We start from the raw sequence: 20,108 nt of genomic DNA on the forward strand, positions 1-20,108 counted from the left end.
TCTACCATTATTTACTTAAATATATCGAATAACTTTTATATTTTAATAATCTATTCAAAATTTTCTTAATCTTTTTTAATTAATATAATTAAGAATATAATAATCTCTAAATAATCTTTAATAAATCTTTTATAGAAATTAACAAATTTTAAAAAGGATTGTATTTTTTTAATTATAATTGACTGTTTTTATTCGAATATTGTTTTAATCTTATTTTTATTTATTTTAAGTTTTTGGTTTGATATAATAAATTTCAAGAATTCTATTTTTATAATATAGAATTCGTATTTGTTTAATTTATATAGTAAATCTGTTTTGAATAGGTTTTTAAGAATATTATTAATATTCTTAATGTATTGAATCTTGTTATTTGAATATATTAGAATATTATTTAAATAATATATATAATAAGTATTCAAATATTATAACAATATATTATTTATAAACCTTATAAAAGTAGTTGGTGTATTGATTAATTTGAATGATATAATTTGATATTTATATAACCTATATTTTGTTTTAAAAGTAATCTTTTATTTTTTATCTTTTTTTATTTTAATTAAATAATAATTATTATATAGATTCATTTTAATAAATATTATAATTCTATCTAACCAATTTTTTAATTCTATAACTAATAAAAATAAATATTAATCCTTTTTAATAAGTATATTAAGCTTTTTATAATCTACAATTAATCTATTGGATCCATTTTTTTTGGATATCTATATAATTGAACTAACCATTTAGAATGCGGATTCCCTAATCTATTTCTTAATTAAATTGTTATTAATATATTTTCTAAGCTTTTTTAATTTATTGATTGATATTAAATAAATTAAAATATATATAAATATTTTGCCTTCCTTTAATATTATCTTATAATTCTATGGTTTATATTTCGGTAAAGCCTTATAAATCCCTGGTTTTTTGAAAATATATTTATAATTCTTGTATTATTTTAATATTATAGGCTTTTCTTTTACTTCGATTATAATTTTGTACCGTATCGTTAGCTTTTACATTTATAGAGGAGGTGTATTAGCCTTTGCTTTTAATAGAGGATCCTAGATTAGATATTCTACATTGCTAGTATCATTCGTATTTAACTCTTTTTGGTGTATATTATATCTTGCGAATATTTTTAGTATATTTCTGTGATTGCTTTTATATTAATCAAATGTTACAATTTCTTATATCCAATTTATTTTCGAATTATGTATCTTTAATTATAGTATTCCTAAAATGATTTATTATTAGCTCAATAATACAATATCAAATTGTATAACCTTTATATATTAGGTTATGTTTATTTATATTGAGATTATCTTTTGCGAAATCTTTTTATTAGATTCTATTAACTATTTATTAACTAACTATAATCAATAGGGGTATTGTTTCATCTGAAATGGTATTTCCAAGTACTTTATAATTTCTGGTATAATAAAATTTTTTATAATCCCTGAATCTATTATAATTAATTATATATATCCATTTATTTAAATTTTATAATATATCTGTTTTGTTTGTTTTGTAGTATTTAATTACTAAATAACTTTATGAATTTCTTATAAAATTATATTAAAAATTAAATCCTTGTATATTATATTATTTTGATAGTTTTTTGTTTTCCTTTTTTTGAGGAACTATTTGATTGCTTTTTTATTTAATCAATGAATTCCACAGAATTTATTATAATAGGCTATCCAGTTTATTATAATATAATCTGCTTCTACTTTGTCCTAATAACTTTTTTCTATTATAAAAAGTATTAGGATTCTATAATACTCTTATTTTTATAAATCTATTATATTTATATCCTTTTAATTTTATAATAATTCCTTTAGTAATTATTAGAATTCTTCAATAATGAAAGTTTTAGTATTTTCGGATTTAATTAGATTTTCTAGGATTATAAAGGTAGTATTAAATTAACCTTTATTAAATTTAGATTTGAAATTACCTCTTTTTCTTTTTATCTTTTTACTTCAGCAATTTGTTATTCGATATTCTAATTTTTTATATTCAAAGTATAAATTGTTTTCTCATCTTCATTTCTTTTTTAAATCATTATTCCCGTTTATATAATATATAGTATTTAGTTTTATAAAATCTCTATATCTTTATGAATTATAATGTAATCTATTTTCATTTTTGTAATAACACTCTTACTTCTGATTTCTTTAAAATTTATATGATTTTTAACTTTGTTGATATTTATAAAAACAATTATTTAATTCGATAAAATTTTGAATTAGATTATTTAGATTTATACTTTCAATAAATCTTTTTAATTCTAATTTGATTTCTGATTTGAATCCTTTGTGGTAATAATTTATAATAGTGATTTCATTCTATTTAATTATTCTAATATATCTTTGAAATTCTATAATATATTTTAATATTAATTTTGTCTATTTGAAATTAAAGATTTTATTTTCTACTACCTTTAATTTATTGAAATTTCCAAAGATTTTATAAATCTCTATCTTAAATCCTTTAAAACTATTGAAGATTATTTGGATAAATTATATACGATTTTTATTATTATATTCGAAATAATTGTATAAATATAATTGAATTTATTTAATTGTTTTATTTTGAAAGTATAATATAATTTATATATTTTTGAATTTTTTAATAATGAATTTGTTTTTATTAAATTGAAAATAGATTTCAAATTATAAAAGGAAAATATTAAGCTTTTATTGATTATTTTGATACTTATTTGATAAAATGATTTTAAATATTTCATTAATAATAATCTTCTTTAGAATATTGATTATTTCAATATTATTAATATTTCCAATAAATTGATTTGTAACAATATCTTTAAATACTATATTAGTAATTAGTTATTGAATTGATATTTGAAATAGAAATGATATTCAAAATATTATAGAAGCTGTTTTTAAGGTTATATAGAAATATTTAAAGATTTCTCAAAATAATTTAGATTAAATTTCAAATAGGAATTCAATAAAATTGTAATTGATTATAATTCTTATAATTATAATAATGAAACTAATAATTATTGTTTTGAATATAAAGCTTTATATTATAATAAAACCCATTTCCTTATATAAATCTTTATTTTATTTGAATAACTAAAATAATTGATTGTTTCTAAAATGTTATTATTTCTGAACTATTTATTATAAAATATTAATCCTATAATTCTTAATATTCTAATTTATTATTTTATCCTAGAATTAACCTTTTGAAATCTTATTAATATAATTTCATAAAAAGTTTATAAAGTTATATTCGGTATTTTTTAGAATCTATTATCCTAGGAATTGTATTCTAAGATTTTAGAATATTCTATAATTAATATTATATATATGTTTGAAGCTTTCCTTAGGTGCTTAGTGTCCTTTGGTATATTGTAGTTGAATTATTGAGGTCTATAATATTATTATAGTCTATATGTTGGTAATTCTATAGCCTGTTATTAATCCGTCGTAACATTTTGTTTCATTTAATTATTTCAATATATTTTTGAAATTTTATAATATATTTCAATATTGATTTTATTTACTTTAGATTAAAGATCTTATCTTTTATTATTTTTAATTTATTAGAATTTTCAAAGATTTTATAAATTTCTATCTTAAATTCTTTAAAACTATTAAAGATTATTTAAATAAATTGTATACAATTCTTATCATTATATTCAAAATAATTGTATAAATATAATTAAATCTATTTGATTGTTTTATTTCAAAGATATAATATAATTTATATACTTTTGGATTTTTTAATAATGAATTTATTCTTATTAAATCAGAAATAAATTTCAAATTATAAAAAGAAAATATTAAACTCTTATTAACTACCTTAATATTTATTTAATAAAATAATCTTAAGAGTTTTATTAATAATAATCTTTTTTGGGATATCAGTTATTTCAATATTATTGATATTTTTGATAAACTAATCTATAACAATAACTTTAAATATTATATTAGCAATTGATTATCGAATTAGTATTTGAAATAAAAATAATATTCAAAATATTACTGAAACTGTTTTTAAAATCGTATAGAAATATTTAGAGATTTCTTAAAATAATTTAAATTAAATTTTAAATAGAAATTCGATAAGATTGTAATTGATTATAATTCTTATAATTATAATAATAAAACTAATAATTATTATTTTGAATATAAAGTTTTATATTATAATGAAACCCATTCCCTTATATAAATCTTTATCTCATTTGAACAATTAGAATAGCTGGTCGCTTTTGGAGTACTATTATTTCTGAGTTGTTTATTACAAAATACTAATCCCATAACTTTTAGTATCCTAGTTTATTCTTTTATTCTAAAACTAACCCTTTAAAATCTTATTAATATAACTTCGTGAAAAGTTTACAAAGTTATATTCAATGTTTTCTAAAACCTATTATCCTAGGAATTATATTTTAAGATTCTAGGATATCCTATGATTAATATTATATATATATCTGAGACTTTCTTTGGATATCTAATATCCCTTGGTATATTATAATTAAATCACTAAGGCCTATAATATTATTATAGCCTATATATTAGTGATTCTACAGTCTATTACTAATCCATTATAATAGATATATATAAAGGCTTTTCTTATGTAATCATTATCACCTTCTACTCTTTTATAATAATCATTATTATCTTCTATTCTTTTATACTAATTATAATATATAATAAATATTAATGACTTCTATTTCTTTAATATATTATTATATAAGATTAGTTATATTATATAATACTAAATAAAGCTAAAGTCCTTAATAATAGAATTCACAATTGATAAAGTGACTACTTTGTTAGCTTAAGAAAATATTCAATATTTTTATAATATATTGATTAGGCGAATAATCTTTTTGTAAATAATTAGAAAATTGTATTTCAAAGAGATTTAATGAAATTCTTGAATTTTAGCTTAAAATAATCAATTATTTATTTTTATTGAAATCGATTAGTAAATTAAATTCACTATAAAAATATATATTAGAGTTATATTGTATTTGTATTTTTATTATATTTTGTATAATATAATTATTGTTTATAATATTATTTTTATAAATAAAAATAATAATATAATATAATATTGATATCTTTTAATTTATATATATATATATTTAAATAAAAATAAAATAACTTTTATTATAAATTCGAATTATAAATTAATAATGAAAGATTGAAAACTATATAAATCGATTAAATAAAATCGATAAAATAATAATTAATCATCTAATCATTATTTCAAAAGAATAAAAGGAATAATAGTGTTGGAAATCACATGTATAGGCACGTGCATGGCACGTGTGTGGCACGTGCACACCACTATATCAGATTCTTCTTCCAAGCTTTCCACTTTTTATATAATAATAATATATATAATATACATTCTACCAATATAATAATATATACAATTTACTATTTACTTCTAATAGATTATAAATCTTGTATTGTAATCAATATTACTTTTATATATAATATATATCTATTCCTTCAATTCCCTCATTATATTTAGTAAATATACAATCAATTCAATATAGATAAAATAGGGGATTCTTATTATATTCAAAAGTAATAATTAAATCGAATTTTATAAATCTCTTAAAACAATAATAATAATATCTATTAGTCTCGATATATATATTAGTAATAAAATAGTATTAATTAGAAATTGTTTTGATATTATTGATTAAAAAAAATGAAGGGATATTATAATCTTTATTATAAATTTTTGCTTATTTTTAATCTATTGCTTTCAAATTATATCTTTTATTAAAAATAATAATCTTATAGAAGTGTAAATAAAGATTTCAATCTTTAATAATTTATTGAATCTTTAATATATTAAAGATATTAGAAAGTACTTTTTATATAAACAATTCGATTCTAAAACAAAATCAATTTAAGTCTTTCTTGATTGTCTTTTTTATTATTAATATAAGATATCTGCTTTAAATAATCCTATCTTTAATAACAATATTTATAATTAGCTTTTAAGCTCCCTTTCCGAAATCGAAATTTAATAAATTTAATGAAATTTCATTATTATTATGAAAATAGGATTATAAAATATATTATATATTTTATAAAAAGCCGAAAGGGTTTTTCGAGCTAGTATAAATACAATAATAACTAATATTGTATATAATTCTTTGTGTGGATAATGAATTCAAGATATTCAAGGAAGGGGAGAAAGAAATTGTGGGGGATATTGTATATATATAAGGGATTCTATAACTTTGTAAAATATTTGCAAAATTAATAAGATTGATATTAAGTTTTATAAATTCTATAAAAAGAAAGGTTATTAACAAAAGAATTGTTTTGTATATATTAAAGCTAAAGAAGTATTGAAATCAAATAAGCAAATTATTAAAAATAGTTTTGTATATATAACTATTGCTTATTTAGTAATAGTAGAATTAGAATATATTACTTTTTTTTATTTTATTAATACGATACATATTCAATCTTTTAATAACTCTAATTGAATATTTGATTTTGAAGCTTTTTATTATTTTATTGATTCTTTTTTAAATCTTATAAATATTATATATTGAAATTCATTATATCAAATGAGAATTGTTAATAATATATATATTCTTAATATCACTTTTGATATAGTCTTTATTAGGAATTTTATTTTAAAAGATATCTAATATATTAAGAATTTTCATTCAATCCAATTTATCTCAATTGATGCTTTTATGGAGATTGGAAAAAAGATTATATTCGAAGGGGATTCAGTTTTATATTGGAAAAATGGTTAATTTGAGATGTCAATAAAACATCTCAATAACAATTATATTATTCAATAATCTATTTCTTATTATACTTATATAATCGATTTAGATTTAAAAACAGAAAGCATTGATTTTAATAATAATAAGACTGAGATTATATATTATCAGCTTAATCACCTCAATTACAATCAAATGGATAAGCTTAAGAAATTTTCGAATAGTTTTTAATATATTAATAAAAGAAAGATATTTGATTAAAAAGCTTGCAAATCTTATCTCGCAAAAAGAATAAATAAGTATTTCAATAAATATATTATCATTCATACTTTTATAAAGCTATGTTGTTTCTATATAAATCTCTTAAGAATTCAAGAACTTTTAGAAAATGGAAACAGATATTTTATTATAATTATTGATAATACAATTAGATTGATTTGAATTAAATATGCAAAAGACAAATTTGTTGATATTATTATATCTATATTAATAGATTTAATTAATCAAATTGAAAAAGAGTTTAATTCTAAAATTGCTATTATCAAAATTAATAATAATAGAAATAAATTTAAATCACAATTCTAATTAAAGATTTTAAAAAAAGATTTAATATTTGAGTTATTATTTTTAAAAAAAACATTTTATAAATAAAATTATAGAAAAGAAGATTCAGGATATTAATACTATAGTGAAATCGTTTTTAAGTAAATCAGAGATTGAGCCTAGAATATGGGAATTCATTATTAAATATGCTATATATTTAAAAAACAGATCTCCTATTAAATCTTTATTATTTAAAAAAGCCAGAATACTCTCTTTAGCAATTATATTATATAAAGCTATATTTAAAAAACAATCTGATTTCAAGAAATTTAGAATATTTAATTATAAAGTATAGATTAGGAATCTTTAATAATTTGATTTAATAATAAAGAAATTTGAATTTAAAATATTTAAAAAAGAATATATCTTTATTAAAATAAATAAAAATAATATTTATTTCTTTTTCAATTTTTATTTCAATATTATATATAAAATAGTAAACATTGATTTTAATAAATATAAATATTCTTTTAAAGATTTTAAAAAAAAGATAATTCCAAAATAGTCTAAAATAATGAAAAAAAGAAAATCTCCTTTATATAATAAAAATATTATTATAAAAAGAAAAATATAAAAAATATAAGAAAATATATAGATATATATTAATAAGTGATAAACTATTTAAATCCGAAATAAATAATAGGTTTAGATTTATTCTTTGTGAATATTATGGTAGCAATAATTACAAACAAATGAGTCTACACAAGAAATACAAGTATCTCAATCTTTGAAACAAAAAGTATAAATAATTGTAAAGATTTCAAAAGTTAGATCTATTCTAATAGCTATTTTAGTTTAAAATATTTTAAATAATAATTGTAAAAAATAATTAAAAAAGATCTTTAATAATTAGATTATTTAATATATAGTTATATTACAAATTGTCTTTATATATTTTGAGGCTTTTTCAATTGGTAATTTTAATTTAATACTTAAGGAATCAATAAAATTCAATAATATTATATAAGGGAATATCTAAATATAAATAAAAGTAATTAAAAATGAATTATAGAGTTTAAAGGATAATAATATCTTCAAGATTATAAATAGGATTATATTTATTAATAAAAAGTTATTAAATAATAGATATATTTTAAGGAATAAACTAAATCGGTTTAATAGATTAATTAAAAGAAAAGTAAGATTAATTATTAAGGGATATTTTTAAAAATATAGAATAGACTTTCAAAAGATCTTCACCAATATAGCAAGATATTCAATGTTATATATTTTGCTAATCAAAATTGCTATAAAAGATTTAGAGATTGATAATATAGATATCGAAACTGTCTTTTTAAATAATAAACTAATAAATATAAAAATCCTTATAAAAATACCAAAATATTTCGAAAAAATCTTTTCCGAAATTAAATTCAAAAACAAATTATATTTCAAATTGAAAAAGTTATTTTATAAATTAAAACAAACTTCAAAGTTTGATGAATAATTGTTTAAAGATTCTTTAAAAAAATCAAACTCGAAGAATTTATAGTTAATCCTAATTTTTTTATTAGAAAAGAAGTATATATTCTATTATATATAAATGATTTATTAATAATAGAGAATTGTATTAATATAAATTCAATAAAGATTATAATTAGAAATTATTAGAAATGTAAAGACTTGGAAGATATTAGTATATTCTTAAATATCCAAATAAAATGGAACCAATGAGATCAATTATTTAAAATATATTAATTGAATTATATAAAAAAGATTCTATATAGATTCAGAATTGAACTTACTAATATCAAAGATTTACCCCTACCTTCTAACACCATTATATAAAATGCAAATAAAAGCGATCTACTATATAAAAATAATAAAACTCTTTATCTTTAGATTATTGATAGTATTATTTATCTCTCAAATTGTATTCAATTAGATATAATATATATTATTGGACAACTTGTTTGTATTATATAAATACTAGGGGAAAATCATTTGATATTTGCAAAACACTTGTTTCAATATCTTGTAGATATATTCCCAATTAATATAATCTATTTAAATAGATTCAATATACTTTTATATAAATATTAGATATATATAGATTTTATTTAGAGATTTTTGAAGAATAGAAAATCAATATAAAATATAGCTTTTATTAAATATAATAGAGTTATAATATAATCCTTAATTAAATAGAAGTTGATTTCTTTTTATATAATGAAAGTTGAAATTATTATTATAAATAAGGAAGTGAAGGATATTGTATAAATGGAAAAGTTTATTAAGGATTTTGGAAAATATTTTAAAAACAAATCCTTTATTTCAATTTTATATTGTAATAATGAAAATAAAATTGATTAAATATAAAAGAATAAGTTTTATAATAAAACTAAATATATTAATATTTAATAGTATTATATTTGAAAAAATATAATAGAAGTTAAAAGGCTTTGGATTGTATAAATTCTTGAAACAAATCAGATTGCTAATACTTTTACAAAATAATTAATATATTTAGACTTTATAATTTACAAAAAAGATTTAGAATTGAATTTGAAATATTAAATTACAAAAAGATCAAAATATAATTAATTAATGTTTATATTAAAATTAATTAATTAAATCAATTAGATTAATTCACTTTTTAATTAATCATTTAAAATTGATTATATTAATTACAACCATCAAAACCACCAATTTTAACCATTCCAATCAAATCAATAAAAATCAATCATTATATCGATTTCATTTATTTTATTAATTCTATTATATTTCTCAATCTTTTCAAATTCACTAAATCAATTTAATTCACTTAAAAGGAATCAAACTAATCGTTTTTAAATGATTTATCACATATCAACCAGATCAACCGATTTAATTAACCAAAATCAATTAGCTAATTAACCTTATCTACCAATTTATATAAAACAATATATAAGCTTAAAACCTATTATTACTCAATCAGATTTATTAAAATTACTATAGGAAAATAACTATATCACAATCTATAACTAATAACTTTTATTTCAATTCATTATTATTCATAAATTATACATACAAGAAAAAGAATATAAATCTATTTACTATAATAAAACTCTATTATATATTTAGATCCTTTAAAAAAAGAAAGGATTTTATAAGCTTTTTTATCTACCATAAATAAGAGAAATCGAATTCGAAAAAAAGTATTCTTATATTATAATACAATAATAAATTATAAGACTATTGAATTCCAAAATGGAAATATAAATATTATAAACAATTAGAATAGTTTAATTTTATTACAGGAATTAACGAGACTCTTTATATATATATAAAATCTATATAATTTGATAATAGATATTCTATTATAAGAAGGATATTGGAAATCATATATATAAGCACATATATAGCATATATATGACATATGCACACTACTATATTAGATTCTTTTTCCAAGCTTTTCGCTCTTTATATAATAATAATATATACAATATACATTCTACTAATATAGTAATATGTGCAACTTGCTGTCTACTTCCGACAAATAGATTCTTTATTTAAAGAATGATTGAATTAGGAAAAGGATTTTAACCCTAAGATTTTAAATAAAGAAAACTGATTTTAAACGAATAAGTATAAAAAGGAATCTAATTTTTTAAATTGTAAAATAAGAAAGTTAATCTTATATAATTTTTCAATCAAAATTACATGTCACACTACTTATATAATCTTTTAATCATTCATTCAAGTATACTTCCATCTTATATATATATATTATATATATAATCATCCCTTATATACTTTCGACCTACGACAATAATATAGTAATAAAGCCTCTAATTGAAGAATAAATTGAAAATGATATAAGTGATTTATTCTTCACTTTTCTTTAAGCTTTTATACTCACTCCCCTCCTCCTCCTAACTCTTACATTTACTCTTCTCCTTCTTTTAACTCTTATATTCGCTTTCCTTCTATTCACCTTTCCTATAATTCTAATATTTATTAAATTCTGAAATCTCTAAGATCTTTCAAAGGACTCTCATTTTCTTTTTTTCAATTAAAAATCAATGTTAAATAAATCTCGAATTGTATTGATTTTATTTATTATTAATGAATTGATTATATTATTGATAATGAAGTGAATATATTATTATTATAATGTACAGAAAATTTATATAGGGATTTATAATGAATTTCTTTTCGTCGAAAGTATTAACTTTGCTACCACAAAAAAAAACTCTATTACTTCAGAAATGATTTAAACTGAAAACATGATTCTAGCATGAATGACAGACTAAGCAAAATTCAAATCAACAACTCCACTGGAAAACTGAAAAGTGACATATTTGCTTCTTCCTCCTTTAGCTCCTCGACCAGAAGCAACCACACTGTTATAAGCAAGGTGAATAGAAGATGATGATTGTCTAAAGAATCTAGTCAGGAGAAAGAAACAGAGCCATAATGCCATGGTTTTACTAGCTGAGAAGGCGTGTAGACTGGAAGCCCCAAAAGTTTATCTTTTAATCACGCTGGAATGGATGGGGCTACACCTCGCCAGAAATCACATCGTGTGCCGCGACCTGCCTCCCATGTGTACGCGTTCACAAGTGTGAAATTATTTTGCAATCCTGGACCAGTCAGGTAGGTGGTGGGAACTGGTGAGGCAACTTCTAATCCTCCTATAGCCTCAGTGCCGCCTGTCTGGTTCAAATTTAACTGGTAGGGTGATGCATTTGAGAACATAGGCCAGGTTGAGACAGGATTGGCTTGAACTGATCCTTTAGACGAAGCTCCTGCTGCCAGCTCATACGAGATGGAAGGATCCTGATGGGTAACGAAATTGCCCCAAATTGCTGTGAAGACGATCAATAAATGCCATTAGTAAGGGGAAATGATAGCGACGTACTCATGAAGGCTCGTTGAAAGTCAACGCTTAAAATCAAAGATCCGCCGAGCGGACCTTGGTAGCCTTCCAAATCAGCCCCATGGGTTCCTGGTAGAGGGCTGAACTGGTATTTGAAAGTCGTGTGCCCTTGACTAGAGTAGGCTTCGGCCATCCAATACGATGGGCAGACGAAAGTCAATTCGGCATAGAGGTTCTGCATATGATTAGCGTGGGACCAATTGCGATCACTGGGGATATCGTACATTCGCTCGCAGCTGTGGGCTACTCGCAAATGAGCTTTGTTCCGCGTTCCTAAAGGTTGCGGATAAATTGCTACCAGAACTATCTATGCTGCCGATGCTTGGATAATATTCCAAAACTTTAGCAATGTCGTTTTCCTGAAATTCAGGCAACAAATTTCGGAGCCACTCAAGGAGGTCCGCTTCCGAAGTAATGGTTTGTGGCGTAAAGAGAGGCCCTTCGTCTGGATGTTATTAGCTACACAGTCTTGTCTAAAAAGTGAAGGATAGTTCGTCGTGTGTACGCACTAGCATTGTTTCCTATTAGAAGGCTGCGTCCATTCAAGCGCTTGTCAAGGAGTTGGCGACTGGGCACATCCTGAAGGAATACTCCGTCTGTGACGGGAAGAAAACCCCATGTACCAAATGTACCCGCATTGCTGACCTCTAAAGATGCGTTTGATAATGTTGCTACATCTCTCGAGACCAAGCAGTCGAATATCGTCGCATTTACGCTCCTGTAAGCCCGTACCGGACATCCAGCTGCTTCGGCAAATGCGTAGTAAGACTGCGTAGGCACCCAATCGTTGAAAGCATATTGCTTGGGAAGATATGGGGATGCAGCAATTGAGCTTCTGAACAAGGATTCGCCCAATGATCCACCGTAGGCTATGATTATTAGAAAAGCCAAAAACTGTAGAGTGAATATCTAACCCATATCTTGAAGCATGACAGATCCAGCTCCGGCACTCTCTCCGGATATTGTTACTAAAGAAGGATCTCCGCCGAAATTTGTAATGTATTCCTGTGTGGTGTGAGGTTTGTAAGGTTCTATTCGTGGATCCATCTCGGGCCGGCTTGGAGGTTGACACGTACCTGAACCCATTGCAGGGCGAAATTCTGGTCGAGTAATCCTGCATTAGCAACGCCTTTTCTTACGAGCTCGTCGGAAGCCAAAAATCCAAATGCACCAAGTCTGTACTGTATGGTAACTACGACAAAGCGGTTGTTGTTTACGGTAATGAGATCAGTAAAGTCTGTCTGGCCGTTGCCGCCTCCATATCCACCTCCGTGGATCCAAACGAGGACAGGCAGGTTTGACGCATTTGCCGGACTTTGAACATTTAGAAAAAGGCAGTCCTCCGATGTCTCAACTGTAACTGAGGGGAATGCAGGAGCTCCAGAGAAGGGGGATTGATAGCAGACAGGTCCATATCGGTCAGCCTGGATGGTTGCATTGCGATCGATTGCTGGAGCCTCAGGTCGCTGCCAGCGCCGTGTACCAGTCGGGGGTGCAGCGAAGCGAATTCTTTTGGTGTCAATTAAGGGTGATGGCCAAATTTTGAACGCAGACTTACCCTCTCCATGTATTGATCCCAGTACTTTTATTCGTTGAGCCTTGGTACACTGCATAACCGAGGTCGACCTTGAGAGGCACGTCTTTAGAAGATTCTCTTGCTCTTGCAACTTCCTTGAACGGATGTGAGGGCGGTAAAGCTATGACTCTTGAAAGAAGAGTGGCTGAGAATGCGAGGATCCATGGTAGATACATGGTAGCGTTTGATATTGAGCGTAAGGCATTCAAACGACGAGAACACAGTTACTCTATATACATAATTTTTACCAATGCAATGCTGTTAAGTCCGAAATATCTGAATTTGATTTGTAATGTATACTTGCTCATTTTTCGGGTCGAATTAGTCATATAAAATGAGCTGGGTCCAGTTATGATATTGCGTCAAGTCAGAGAACCAGGTTTAGTCGCATAAAATAGACAGGATTGGTATCAAAATGGTGCGTTCTATAGCGGAAGTCTATCGAAGTACATTCATAATCCCAAGGACACCTCAAGCAAAGAGGCTAACTTCTCTCAAGACCCTTGATGCTAGGTTTTACAGAGAACTACTCAATCACCGACGTGATGAAAACAACGTTCTTTCATTGGCGTTTGACGTAAATTGTAGCTGTCTTAGGGCCGAGTCTGGTATTGCAAAATGATACTCACGATGTACTCTAGTATTTCATCAACGATTTTCACATATCATGTGCAGTACTCTGCGTTATAGTATGATTGTACGAAACCGACGTTTTGATATCATTTCGTCTGGTGTTTGGGTTCGTATACTATCACAAGTGTTGAAAGCTGTTCAGACAAATTGGAGATTGGTAAAGACTAGTGTCGAAATCAGTAATTTTGTTTTGTCTCTTGACTTTAATTAAGTTTTGACTGATGGAAGACTTGGCCCGCAATTATTCAGCCATATGTTTTTGTGTTTCGGGTTTTGTTTAGGTATCGCCGCCTTCGTTTTTTATTCGGCATTTGACATAACTAGAAATCAAACAAATGACCTTTCCGCCGCAACTGCCAAAAGTTTGAGCTAGTTAAGCCTTTGAATTTACTCGGTACCCGTTTGAAATGTTAGATCTTCTTGGGGCACGATTAATTTTCTATCTTTGTTGAGATTTTTTCTGGATAATTGTTCTAATTAATAGTATTAATATTTTTAGATGGCCAGAATAATTGTAGCCAATTGAGCTCAGTGCTACGCGATGAATTTTGAAGATAATTTGGGATGCGTATGGCATTAACATTATGCTTAATGCTCTTTGAACCACAATTTTTTTCGGACTATTTCAAAATAAGGTTTGGATATCTAATGATTATTAATCTAATAAACGTGCTTGCTGTCGGCCGAAGCAGTTATCGATTGCCGGTATACCGATAGCGGAAACACCAATTCACTCCCAGGCAAATTCAAGACAAACACAACAGGCATAATATTTTGTTCCGAAATAAATCTAGTATAGCTTGCATTACTAGCCGTAATTATAATTGCCCAGAAATTAATTTCCATGATAGTGAACGGCTCAACGCTGAGCACCATTGTCTTGGTATAAATTAACCCAGCAAAGGAAACCAGCAGCGTAGTTGTGAGTGCTGGCCAATTGATTGTTTCAGGACCTGGGAAAGGAGAAGGTGGAATGATCAATATGCATACACTGTTCCCGTTGCAGCCAAATGGGTCAGAGGAAGGGTCCCAGACAAATAGCGGCAGGTATATAACACCTCCATCACCTGCAGTGGGGCTAAGTGAACAAGTCGTTGGAGGGCAATAGTTATGTGTACATGCAAAGTCGCATAGCACATCATAAGAATCGCCCTCACCAAGTATGTGGTAGCCTGTTCCTAGAACAGTGGAAGGCAAAGGTGCTTGAGTCCCCCAAGCAAGACAGGTACATGGAAGTGGACAGCAGCCAGCTAAGACGAGACGTGAGGTAAGCTGTGGCCCCAGCTTCTTGAAGCACACTCACGTGATAGTCCAGCGCACTTTCGGTGTTGTTTCGGTACTTGGACTTGCGGAGTGGGGGCGGCCGCTAGTTCTATCTTGCATGATACTTGACATTATTATTCTAGCGTTCTAGAAAGTTGATCGGGTAATAACAAATCAAGCTTCGGATATTGACTTCAGAAGCTCCGTAAATTTATACACACTTTCCAGAGCAGAGCAGATCATTTAGAGAAAGCCGAATCGAAGGTCGTCCGGACATTCATTCGTTCACATTTTATAAAGTCGGGTTCCCCACTTTCAGACAATCTTATGCTTTCCGCTCAACTTCGGCCTTCCAAATAATGTCCGCAATCCGGAGATAAATTATGTACATTAGATCTCGAGTCAAAGGAATAGAGGTTTTACTGAAGCACAGCTTACTCGCTATTAAATACTCTCTTTACTTGGCTCAAAATCCTTGAGTTATTGATTCTCTACATTCTATCTCTACACATCTTTGCGTTTCGTCTAAAACTAAGACCGCTTCTTCTCAGTATGGCAGTGCGAGTTTTATGGCGCGATTCATTCTGGAACGGCAAGAGGAAGCCGCTTCTCATTGGCATTCTTATGTCTGGGATTATGGTTACCCTCCTTTTTCTCACAACGATGTCATACCTATATGGCGTTCTCTTCAAAAGCGCACATCGGGCGCATAACTTGAATATCTTAGCTGTTGACTATGACGGAGGTGTCATTGGCGAAGCGCTTTCAGTGGCATACGAACAATTTCAGGGGGATGGATTTCCCGAGCTTCAATTCCATACTACAGCCAGATATCCTTCTATAGTTGAGGTTCAAAGAGCCGTATGCCGTGGTGATTATTGGGGAGCTGTCGTCGCTCAACCGGGAGCCTCAAATCGTTTGTCTCAGGCTCTAGGTGGTAGCTCTGCAGCCAGTGCCTACAACTCGGGTGACGCCTTGACCTATATTTACAATGGCGCTCGATACCCATCTGTGCAACTAGGCGATATTTCTGGGAATCTGGAAACTCTCATTGGTGCTGTATCTTCAGTTTACCATGCTCTCAACGGATCGCAAGCTCTTTTGTCACTCAACGCAAGCAACGAAGACGCAGTTCTTGCCTTTTTGAACCCTATACAAGCATCTAAAATCAACATCAAACCAACAGAACAAGGCACTCGTGTTTTGTTTAATACTGTGAGCGTAGTCTTACCTATTATTCAACAGTTTTTCTTCCTCATGGCATTGAACGGCATCAACAATCAATTTGGTATTTATGGTCGTCTGAATTCTAAACGAATTGGTTTAATGAGAATGGTCATCTCGCTTTTGTACACGTTAATCGGCTCCCTTGCAACGGCTGGTTATATTTGGGCCTTCCGAGAGTCCTGGGATGTCAGTAGTGGCCAATTCGCACTTGTATGGATGTCATATTGGATTTATATGCATATCAATTTTCTTGTTCTCGATGCAGCTACTGCTTTTATTTCAATGTCCTTCCTTACATATTTTGTCCTCCCGTGGGCGATAATAAATGTAGCAGCAACCATTTATCCATTCGAGCTGAGTCCAGGCTTCTACCGCTGGGCTTATGCTCTTCCTTCTCACGAATTCTACTCATTGATTATTCGAGTCGAGAGTGGATGTGGAGATGTGTTGCATAGAGCGCTCCCAATTCTCTTTTCCTGGGAGGTAGTAGGATTAGCGTTGGCAATCTCAGGATCATCTTACAGAAACCGACACGCGGAGGCAGAGCTCATTACAGTAGGAAAGGGAGGGCAAGATTTAAGCAAGGCTGTCAGCGATACATTTAATGACGACGAGCAGGAGCTAATTGCAATGAGAAAGCACGAAAACTCTACCAGACCGGGTTTGCCGATATAAGAGGAAGAGAAAAAAGAACAGTGCAGAGAAAGTAGTACTGCATAGGATCAAGGTAGATGACAGGCGCGAAGCGACTAAGCGGCGTAACAACCACAGTATAAGCAGCAAAGTGGTCCGGAGTGTTGAGCTCCCCACAGCAGCATTGAAGTTCAGTGTCCTCATAATTTCATTTGTTGATGATGGAAGCTTCACGTGAAAAGAAGCCGTGGGCAAGATGACCTGTGTAGCATTTGGTCGAACAAAGTGAGTATTGGGGTTCTTGCCCACAAAGAAAGCTTTGAGATCCGCATAGAAAATAATTAGATCATCCAGATAATTATAACCGAGCTGTTGATTCAATGAACAAAACATAATATAAATACATGTAAAGCCATTAACATTAGTTAATAGGGTATTAGGTTCCCTTTCCACAAATAGATTACGATGTCCTTATACTCCATCAGCCTGCCTTTGCAAGTGCAATACAACTAAACCTCAAATCTCCGCCACCAGCTTCTTCTTCCATCCTGATCACTCTGCCGATACCCTTTGCGATCGCATTCTCGCTCAACACATCCTCGTTGTCGGCTAAAAATCCTCGATCCAGCGGCCCTTTTCTGCTACCTTCCAACTCCCACAAATGACCATCGTTCCCTTTCACAAAGGCCACAAAATGCTGTCCCAATCTGTCCCCCTCCAAAGCACTGGGTGCAGCGGTGTCGCCCATTTCTGCAACACTCTGATGCGCATCCTCGAACTCCTTATCATCATACAGTAGCTTCGCCCGTTCTTCCATCTTCAACGGAAGAGCCTGCTCTTGCAATCGAGACAAAGTTGTATCTGGTAAGATAAAGTTTTTCGTGGGTCCGTTGATAAGACAGTGAAGAAGCCCGATAGAACCACAGGCATGTCCAATAGTTTGCTTGAACCAGATCACGGGCTCGTCGCGGCCAGAACCCTCGTAGACAGATAGTGGGGTATCTTCAGCTAAACGAGAGTTATTCCAAGAAGGAGTGAGCGGTAGAATGACTAGAAGAGCATGGACTGGACGGGGGATTATGGATAAAAGACCTGGGTCGGTGAGAGAGTAAACATCGTAGAATGCGAGATCGGGGGAAAGACCAAGCTTCTTAGCTAGCGCATTCATGACCTCGGGATTATTTTCTACAGTGGAGCAGAATAAGCAGCTGGATTTTTGGGTGTCCAGTCTACAATTCAATCTTACCTAGAACTGTGAAGGTCTTCTTGCCATTGTGGAAGGTGGCAGGTATAGGCATGATGGTGGTGACAAGACAGATTTCGGATGCAATGAATCAAAAGTGGATTATTGAATTGTCTCTGTCTTCACCTTCATGCCGTGAAATGGAAAATCCTTTATCTGCAGAGAATCGTCATCTGGATGCCTAATAGCAGTTTGCGAAGACAGGCACGGCACGTTTCACTCCGTTGCGGGGGTTACTAAGCAGGTCAGAAAGCAGGAGCCCCGCGTACCCCGCGTACCCCGCGCGCCCCGCATTTCTGTAGCCTCACCCCGCTGTCGGAATAAAGTTATAGGGTTATGCAAATGTTCTTCTAGTACACGAGCGGCTAATAATAATGACAACAACAAAGTAAGCGCTTGATAACATGAACATGTAAACCTGTTATTCTTTTCGTTGAGGATGGTATGTGAAGAGGCTACCATATTTGCGCAACAACTCCACCCATAGCTCCAAGCACAAGTATATATTAGCCATGTTGAAAGGCTCTATAGTAGCAGAATCCGTGATCTACAAAGTGAATGTTTTATTAGTATAATAAAATCCTTAATATTTTTATGAATTCATAGAAGCAAACGAAGTGAAAACGTACTCTGTGTATTATGTAATCATATATCTCTATAGTAGGCTATTTTCATATTTATAGATTTATAAAACCTTTTCTAATTAATTATAAATAATGTATTAATACTATCAGGGAGCGATCACCTGATTAGGTATATATAGTAGATCCATTATTTCAAAAGTATTTAGAATACTTTATACTTTTATAGATTAATAGAAAAGTGGATTACTTTTGATATTGTATTTTAAATATAAGAATATTTTATTTTGAAATTTTTATTCATATGAATTTGAATAAGGATAATTGTATTTTGAATTCAATTTCAATAATTGATTTAATTATAATTATTATACTTCTAATATTTTATATTTATAGAATTCTTATATTTATAAGATTATTAATTTCTTTTTGATTGATATATATTAGATGGATTTATATAAAATAGGGGTAAATGTTAGGAAGTTATTATTTGATTAGGTATATATAACGTGGTTTATCAGTGAGTGGGTCATATTAGTGAATGAGTCATTTGAAAATACATCAAAATTAGACCTTTTTCAATATTCTTATTTTAATAACTAATCATTATTTTAAAAAAAGAAAAGGATCTTCAATAACAATAAAAAATTAGCTTCTTATAAATCTAGTTTTTTTATAAATATTTCTATTATATTCTAAAAATAATAGAAATTGTTATGATTTTCATTACAAAAAAG

At 28.0% G+C, this 20,108-nt stretch overlaps 3 protein-coding genes across 3 annotated transcripts; 1 reads left to right on the plus strand and 2 right to left on the minus strand.

The window, feature by feature from the left end:
• Nucleotides 1-11,450: 11,450 nt before the first annotated feature.
• Nucleotides 11,451-13,998, minus strand: BCIN_15g05700 (hypothetical protein). The gene is made up of 7 exons (XM_024697751.1): nucleotides 13,774-13,998; nucleotides 13,292-13,724; nucleotides 13,130-13,220; nucleotides 12,725-13,084; nucleotides 12,440-12,660; nucleotides 12,198-12,390; nucleotides 11,451-12,144 (listed from the first exon to the last, which is right to left on the minus strand). Exons 1-7 carry the CDS (start codon nucleotides 13,965-13,967, stop codon nucleotides 11,816-11,818), a joined length of 1,821 nt encoding a protein of 606 aa, XP_024553567.1. The 5' UTR covers nucleotides 13,968-13,998; the 3' UTR covers nucleotides 11,451-11,815.
• A 2,007-nt stretch (nucleotides 13,999-16,005) lies between these two features.
• Nucleotides 16,006-17,999, plus strand: BCIN_15g05710 (hypothetical protein). Its single transcript, XM_001545304.2, has one exon. It carries the CDS (start codon nucleotides 16,240-16,242, stop codon nucleotides 17,587-17,589), a length of 1,350 nt encoding a protein of 449 aa, XP_001545354.2. The 5' UTR covers nucleotides 16,006-16,239; the 3' UTR covers nucleotides 17,590-17,999.
• Nucleotides 17,996-18,961, minus strand: BCIN_15g05720 (hypothetical protein). The gene is made up of 2 exons (XM_024697752.1): nucleotides 18,794-18,961; nucleotides 17,996-18,732 (listed from the first exon to the last, which is right to left on the minus strand). The coding sequence occupies exons 1-2, from the start codon at nucleotides 18,843-18,845 to the stop codon at nucleotides 18,029-18,031; spliced, it is 756 nt and encodes a 251-aa protein (XP_024553568.1). The 5' UTR covers nucleotides 18,846-18,961; the 3' UTR covers nucleotides 17,996-18,028.
• Nucleotides 18,962-20,108: the final 1,147 nt, after the last annotated feature.

The sequence above is a fragment of the Botrytis cinerea genome, chromosome 15, assembly GCF_000143535.2.
Source record: "Botrytis cinerea B05.10 chromosome 15, complete sequence".
In the NCBI taxonomy this organism is placed as follows: domain Eukaryota; kingdom Fungi; phylum Ascomycota; class Leotiomycetes; order Helotiales; family Sclerotiniaceae; genus Botrytis; species Botrytis cinerea.